The following is an 8819-nucleotide window of genomic DNA, read 5'->3' as shown; positions in this document are numbered from 1 at the left end:
GTAAATATTTAGCGGTGTCTCGCTGTTTACACATCTTGTGCAGGGTGATTCATCTGCATTATTAATATATTTCATTTTAACTTGTGCAAAAAAAAAAAATCTTCAAATTACAATATTGAAATCTATATTTCTTTCTTGACAGAAGATAAATCAAAATTTTCTTAAATGACAAAGGATAAAAATCGTTTGACTAATAAAAATTTATCAATTCCCCTTTATTTAAAAAAATTACAAAATGTATTTATGAATTATTAATATTTAATTAGTTTATGAACAATTGTTCGTAAATAACGGGATGTAATAATTTCTACCGTCTTTATCCCTTCCTTCCAGTCAAAAAGTCAAAAAAACAAGTTTGATAAGCAACAAGCATTTGATTAAACGACGACAAAAGTACTCAAACGACACAAACAAGCTGCGACTGTGTTTTGTCAAATTCGACAGTGAAACAAGGAAGAACATAACTCCAGATCAACCATGTCGTGTTGTTTATCATGCTGCACATCTTTAACATGTGGTCTCTGTTCCTCTGTAGCATCTGGAATCTCTCAAAAATCAGCCAGAATCGGTTACTGTTTTCTCTTTGGTGCGTCTCTTATAGTTTCTTGGATTCTCAGAGAAGTTGGAGCACCCCTTTTGGAGAAAATTCCATGTAAGTTCCTTTCTTTAGCTAAAGATTTTAACTTTTGTATAATTTTTCATTTGGGTATTTGTGTTAATGATTGGTTAAGTTTGATAAATTGGGTTTTTTCAGAAATTCGATGCTTAGAATTGTGTTGGTTGTGTTCGAGATGTCCGACATGTGATTGACACCTATATGAAACAGACACAGACACATGTGATTACACTGAATTATGTCATTATTCAATTTTATCCATGTTGACGTATCAATGTCAGAGTTGTCTGGTGTCCTTGTCTATGTCCGTGCTTCATAGGATATAATATCATGTCTATAAATGTATAATTCAACTAATTAGAGAAAAACTTGAAATTTTGGTAGAATATGAACACATAGCATATATGATTATTTAGTGCTTATTTGGATTATATAATCTGTGTAGAATTTGAATAAAAAAAGTTAGTTTCGCACTTGGGATATTATTTCTATTTGAATATATAAAATGTCAATCAATGTTGTCAATCGATGATCACAGAAAATGATTGTTTGTACAAATTCAGCTACTCAACGGTGTTGTGCTATAGGGCCGTTATAGCCCCAATTCGACAATATTATATACTAAATTTTGTATTGCCATTTGTTCAAATCTCGCTATGCTATAGCACTGATATAGCCTCTATTTAACAACACTAGTGCCAATATACAAGTTTTTGGATACTTTCACAAGTTTCAAGTTCTCTGGTTCTCTGAATTGGTATCTTTTGTTCTGAGCACGACGTTTCTTGTGCTAAGATTTGAATTTGTTTTTCTCTCTTTTCATTTGGTATATAAATTCAAACTTGCAGGGATAGATTCATCGGATACCCACACAAAGGAATGGTATCAAGTACAAGCCGTTCTTCGCGTGAGCTTGGGAAATTGCCTGTTCTTTGTTGTTTTAGCCCTCATAATGATCGGTGTGAAGGACCAAAATGATAGGCGTGATACATGGCACCATGGTGGATGGACTGTAAAGTCAGTGATATGGCTTTTGCTCATTGTCCTTGCATTCTTCATTCCAGATTCCATAATGCTAGCGTATGGTATGCTCTCTAGTCCTTACTTTCTCCCTCTTGGTTCCTTGTGAGATTGATGATTGACACGTGTATATGTATAATACCCGTAGGATTCATATCGAAGTTTGGGGCTGGCTTGTTTTTACTGATTCAAGTGATAATTTTACTCGACTGTACCCACAATTGGAATGATGCATGGGTTGAGAAAGATGAACAAAAATGGTATGCCAAAATTCTTTATATAGTTAATTTTCCTATGGTTTTCTATTTGCCTTTATGCTAATAAATTTGCATGTTTAGGTATATTGCTCTACTTGTTATATCAATTGGATGCTACATTGCAGCATTTACGCTGTCAGGAATTCTTTTTATTTGGTTCAACCCTGGGGGATATGACTGTGGTCTCAATGTCTTCTTCCTTTCCATGTCGATGATTCTTGCTTTTGTGTTTGCAGTTGTTGCTCTACATCCTAAGGTAATGAATAGAAATGCCTCTAAGCAATTGAAGCTCTATTTATATTCCATGTTTTTGTGCAATATGAGTTGTTTGGTGATGAGAGATCATGCAACGTTTCTGCAATTTTCAGTAACATTTTTTTTGTGCTTTAATATGCGGAAGTACAAATTAGATTGTGATAGCTTGGTGAACCATTAATTATAGTAGATTGTGGTATATTATTGAATGTTAAGATGAGTTCAAGAGCTCTACAATGGTGAGAAATGGTGAAAGAAAAAGATAGACCAGAGTTCCTAGAACTCCAAACCAGAGCACTATGTTCCTAACCAGAAAGAAAACTCTCCTAACCAACCTTAACAATATTTCGGAATGAATCCTCACTCACTCATCCTTTTCCCTATAAACCCTCACACATTCTAACAAACTGCCACATCAGCAATTCTTCCTCTAACCTGTCTTTTCAGCCTGGTTATTGGGCTTAGGCCCAAAACCAGTGTCCTATCAGCGATTAATCATAATAGCTTGATTTAATTTGTTTATATTTTAACGGACGATTGGAAGGTTTTCCATTTTGTTACGGTAGTAGTTTTCTTTCCCGGTTTTTCAGTTCCATCATTAAATTTAATTATTGCAGATGTTGTTGCGACATTGAACCTGGTATGATTCTGGGTCCTAAACAAGTATATTCCTTATTCTGATCTTAACTTAATTGCACTAGTTTATGATTCTAGGATACAAAATCGAGTTATCTTGCTTACAAAATTGTTTCGATGTAAACACGGTACACTCGCAATGTCTCGCATGGACTCATGGAGATTTGCATAGAATCACCGAGTTTGAGGATGATTGAACAAAAGCCTTCTAAGTAATGGTTATTTTCACCCGTACATGCTTAAATTGGCAGTGGTTCAATGTTTTATTTTTTATATAATAAATAATGTAAGTGCAATGGCTGAATGACGATGATCCATAGTACTCAAATCATTAACCTTACAGTTGGAGTACCCGGCTCCATAAATAACACAAATCTATCTACAAAGGAGGTGATTAATGTTGTATTGAGTTTCAATCTCATTGTTCCTCACATAAACAAAGTCCCAAACCAAAAAAATTAAACCCAGGGACGGAGCTTTTTAGGGACAAGTGGTGGCCATGACCACTCCAAATATTTTAAAAATAATAGATATATACATATTATTATAGTTAGGAAAATGTTAACCAGTGCCCCAGGAAGCAAATATAGTAGCTTTTGTATTGGAAATTGTGTAATCAGTTTCTCAAAAGTCAAAAAAGTGTTACTTTTAATTCAAATTTTCCTTTTTTGGATTCCTTAACCAGTGACCTGGGGGCACCGGTTAACAGGACCATTATAGTTATATGTGTGTGTGTGTGTGTGTGTCTATATATACTAATTGTTTTGTAAATTAAAAAGATATTTAAAGCAGCGCAGTGACAAATGTATGTTTTTGTAAGTTGGAGGTCACGGGCTTGAGGCCTAACACACCATTTTTTGTATTTATGATGTTTTTATTTCACGAAAATGTTATACCCAGGACTTGAACCCACGCGGACATAGGTAAATTGTTGCAAAAATAATCACTAAGCCAACAAACGATTTACGTGATATTTGTGAAAACATTTACTCCCTCCGTCCCTATATCTAAGCAGCACTCATTTGACTTTATTTTTGTCCCTAAATGTAAACCCTTTTCAAATTACTAGATGCATTTATTTTTTTTTCCTAAACATACCCCTAATTAATACTACTAATTTATCTTAAAATATGAAAAGTCAAATTTAATACACATACAAACAAAGGACAGTTTGGTAATATTAACACACAAAACAGACACATTAATTGCACTGACAATTTTTCTTAAGAAATGTGAAAAATATAAAGGGGGCTTACAAATTACACACAGGGACGGAGGGAGTAATATATATTCCATACAAAATGGCCCCCCTCAATAAAATTCACCAAGCTCCGCCACCGAAGAAACCCATTGTTGCACGTTTGCAATAAACCAAATAGGCCATCTTGGTAAATGTATTAAGCTTTATTTAGCTCAAATCTAACTATTAAGTTGAATCCAACTCAAACAAGGGAACCTAGTCCCACCACCCACAGTGTACTAATTTTGAGCCTTGCGATTTGTCGATGTGTCTATTCTTTTTGAATGTTATGCTCTTCTTGTGTGTTAACTTGTAAATCTATCTTCTGATGAATGTTATGCTCTTCTTGTGTGTTAACTTGTAAATCTATCTTCTGATTTGTGATTTTTCCCATTAATTTAGAACTTGTTGGGTTGGGTCTTTGTTTGATCTGGTCTAAGCATAGCAACTCGAGATTTGAAATGTGAATCTTATTGTTTGTTTTTATAGGCGAATTGAATCTTATTGTAAATCGTGAGATATGTGATCAATAATTAGAAATCATAGTAGTTAATAGCGGATAGCGGCGCGTAGCGGCCGACCCCAAAAATGCTATAGCGGGATAGCGCATAGCGCTATGACCGCTATTTCATAACTTTTTGTACACCAGAACCTGATGCTGCCATGGCTATGTTGTCCACAAAAACAACAAAACTATGGAAACATAGAGAGCAGAAAAGAGTTTTATATGAACAAAACAGAGGATTGTTTGTACAAACAGAAACAGAGAGGGCAGAATGAAGTTTGGAATCAATAATAACAAAGAAAACTAGAACAAAAAAGTAACAGGACAACAAAGTTTGAGATTGTTAAACAAAAAACTAAGAGGATAACAAAAGGCCTTTTGCGTTTTGTGTTTTGCAGTTAAACGCCGTTTTGCGCAAGAATAAAAGAAGAGAGAAGCTGAACTTTTTAGGTTTTGAAGAAAATGTCAAAAATACCCTCTTTTTTTTTAAAACAAAGACAATTTCGTGATTTTCTCTTAAAATTTAATAGCGGTTTTAAACCGCAACCCGCCCGCAAAACCGCTACGCAGCGTTGCGCCGCTATAGCAGCGCTATCTCACACCGCAACGCTATGGCTTGTTGCGTAGCACTCTGGCACCGCACCGCACCGCGCGGCCGCTATAGCGGCGCTATTGACCGCTATTGACTACTATGTTAGAAATTACATAAAATATATTTCAACATTAAGAAACTTTTATCTATGAAGTCAAACAAGAGAAACAACTCATTGCAATCACTGATATATTACAAATAAACATCAATATAGTCCAATATGCGATTCATAAATCCATATGACAGAAACAGTAGCTGGTTGCACAAAGTTCAATTGTTTAAGCATGGATTTGTGAACTTTGTGATGTGCTATTGAGGGATTAATGTCTTGATTAAATGGTGAACTGTCAGTAGCTGCATTTAGAGGGGTCTGTTAATAATTTTAACAAGAATGATGTTGTTTTTTCATTGCAAATCTGTCCCTAAGAGTCTTAATTTTTATTTTTATGGATACATTGTGCCTTCTAAGAATTGTTTATTAGTATTATTGATCAAGATTAAAAATAAGGAGATCTGAAATTCAATATGTTTGAAAGGTTAATCCAGTACTTATTTCCATCCAGTTAGCCTCCTTTTAATTTATTTTACAATTGAGAAAAATAAGTAATAATATAATGCAAAAACAGGTGAACGGAAGCTTATTGCCTGCATCTGTGATATCGCTTTACTGTGCATATGTGTGTTACACGGGTCTTTCTAGTGAACCTCGAGGTTATGAGTGCAATGGTCTTAACAAGTCCAGAGCTGTAAGCACCGGTACGCTCGTTCTTGGCATGCTAACAACAGTGCTTTCTGTGTTGTATTCTGCTCTTCGTGCTGGATCTTCAACCACATTCTTATCACCACCATCTTCACCTAAAGCAGGTAATAGTACTAGCCAGGACTCTTTTACGATCTCGTATATTTTCATTCATGTGTTGGTATTTAGGTTAAATTCTTTTACGCCTCCTTATATACCACAACTTTCATAGTTTTGTCAAATATACATGTTTGTTCATACTTCATTTCCATGATATAAAAGTTTCTGGAATATGTTTATTTAGGTGAGAGCAAACCTCTTCTTGAAGAAGTGGAAGAAGGAAAAGGCAAAAAGGAGGAAAAGGAAGCGCGACCAGTTAGCTATTCCTATTCATTCTTCCACCTAATATTTGCCCTCGCTAGCATGTATTCAGCCATGCTTCTTTCTGGATGGACCAGCACATCTGAAAGCTCAGATCTGATAGATGTTGGTTGGACATCAGTATGGGTTCGGATTGGCACAGAATGGGTTACTGCTGGGTTGTATCTGTGGAGTCTCTTGGCTCCTTTGTTGTTTACTGATCGCGAATTTGCTTAGTTCTCTTGTCTGAAAAGTAATGGCTGTAACTATGTTTATAGAGTAAACCATTAATTTTGCTCTTGAACTTTCACCCTCTCTCTTACTCTGTTCCTAAAATAAATGAAGATGACAAGTAATCCCTGATCTTTTGTCACATTAGGGATTAATAGAATGGATTTGAAATACATTTAAGAGGGTGCAAGTTAATGGACGAAATTGGTAGATTACTCGTTTATACTATATTACATAGCAAGACCATTGAGTGTATGGTATTGAAAGTTATGACCTTCCCTACCTATGTATAGAATGTTTGTGTTGTGATAAATGGTATGTGTATAAATTCGCTCTTCATGCGATATGTATCCATTTTTACACCCATTATTGTACATAATGCTTACAAATATATTGCACTCCCAGTGAGTGCTGGTGTTTAAGGTTATGACCTTCCCTACATAGATATGTTGTCTGTTTTGTTACATGATATATGTACAAATTCACTCTTCATGTGATACGTATCCATTTTACATCTATTATTGTACATGCTCTGCTACCCTCGCGGCCTCCCGTTCTCCAAGCACCGACTAGATATGCTTCAACATACAAAAATCTTGACAACACACAAGCCTCAAACTCTAGGAAATTGCTAAAGATCATTCAAATCAAAATAAAACAAACATTAGGCATTACCATAAGGTGTATGGATGGAAAATGCTAGGACATAGAATGTATAATAGCACTTTGGACATTCATAAAGGGCGGTAACAAATGAAATATGAGAGTAGTAAATCTGGCTGGCATGAAGTTTGCTTCTAGTTTATCTGATATAGTAATGTCAATAACTATGTACAGGAAATCAACCACTATTTTACTGTCAAGCTCAAAAATTACACAGTCAACTTCCCAATCATTCAACCATTAAAGTGCCAATAACAGTCCGGTAGCTTCCCTGTTGCGTACATCCATTCTGCAGGAGGACCAAGCAAAATTTGCTATGCTGAACAAGCTGTTATACTCTCTAATGACACGCTAAACCTGTAGTCCGAACAATGGATGCTGCCCAATTTTTCACCTGGTTCCATTCCATATGAACCACATGAAATCTGTCTAAAGTATGTGCTGCATCCTCCGACTTATTACTCTACAACATCTCATTTCTCGCCTTCCATAGGCTCCAAAAGTTCATGGTAAAGTTGATTTGCTCAACAGCATAAAAGTTTCACAGCAGTGTAAAAAATATAGAACTGAGATCATTATAATCCTGCTGTAAATTCTCTATTTTGTGCCACATGTTCAGCCTCTCCCATACTATTTTTGAAGCACTGCAAGTAAGCTAGGAGGAACAAGAAATTGATTCAATTAGAGGAAGCAGACAAGATTTTCAATATTTCCTATTTTCTTTAATAACTATTACTCCCTTTATTTTTAACAATTTTAACATAAAATTGTAAAACGCATACATACATAAGTTGGAATTATTAATTTACGCATAGGAACAATACCACTAAAATAGAAACAATATAATTTTTTTTAGGGTAAGAAGTCTAAATTTGTATTATAATTGTCGTATATTCAAAAAATAACAATTAAAACCAAGAGAAAAACAGACAAATTTGTATTATAAATTTAACTAAGCCCGAGCAATTTCATTTTCAAGAGGCCCACCCATCATTATCCACAAAAGACAAATAAACATAATCTACAAATAATAAAAAACAAAACGGCCGCCAGGAAGAAACAGTGATAACCCGTCCAGGTTTTTCCTTCTTCTTTATTCTTTTTTACGTTACATATTTTGAACCTAGACATGTGCAATAGCCGTTAATAGTTATGAATAAATCATCAATTTAGTCCCTATATCATCACGTTGGTACAAATTGTTGTATATATCTATCTATCTATCTATTGTGTAATAAATTTTGTGAACAAATTGTTATTGTTCCTCGATACGCTATCTAATACAAATTGTTGTTAAATTGCGGCTACGGCCACAAAATATAACTATAACATATAGATGATTTTGAACAAACCACTATTTTCCACAATATGCAATTGACAACACTAGTTGTATGTATATTGTTCTTATCATACTCCCTCCGTCCCAAATTATACGACATTTTGGGCAATACCTCACACGTGGACCACTATAAACAATAATTAAACATCATCAGATTAATCAAACTCACGTTTCTATTCCATTTGGGGGTTTCGAATTTTGGTTGGTACATACACATGATTGAGCTTGATAAATCTAATGACTATTAATTGTTGTTCATAGTGGTCCATCTGTGAGGATTTGTCAGAGCCTTCACCCTGAAATTCACCCAAGTTGTTACTGATGTTTATAATTTTTTTTTTTGTTTATGTAAAATATTATCTACTA

At 34.7% G+C, this 8819-nt stretch overlaps 1 protein-coding gene across 1 annotated transcript; it reads left to right on the top strand.

The window, feature by feature from the left end:
* Positions 1 to 386: 386 nt before the first annotated feature.
* Positions 387 to 6915, top strand: LOC146944493 (Serinc-domain containing serine and sphingolipid biosynthesis protein). The gene is made up of 6 exons (XM_085742875.1): positions 387 to 652; positions 1465 to 1701; positions 1785 to 1896; positions 1975 to 2149; positions 5748 to 5985; positions 6165 to 6915. The coding sequence occupies exons 1-6, from the start codon at positions 478 to 480 to the stop codon at positions 6455 to 6457; spliced, it is 1230 nt and encodes a 409-aa protein (XP_085599001.1). The 5' UTR covers positions 387 to 477; the 3' UTR covers positions 6458 to 6915.
* Positions 6916 to 8819: the final 1904 nt, after the last annotated feature.

The sequence above is a fragment of the Medicago sativa genome, chromosome 2, assembly GCF_051527215.1.
Source record: "Medicago sativa cultivar Bolivia chromosome 2, Bolivia_mono, whole genome shotgun sequence".
Taxonomy (NCBI): domain Eukaryota; kingdom Viridiplantae; phylum Streptophyta; class Magnoliopsida; order Fabales; family Fabaceae; genus Medicago; species Medicago sativa.
The sequence above is the reverse complement of the archived record's forward strand: the minus strand, read 5'-3'. Positions and strand labels throughout refer to the sequence as shown.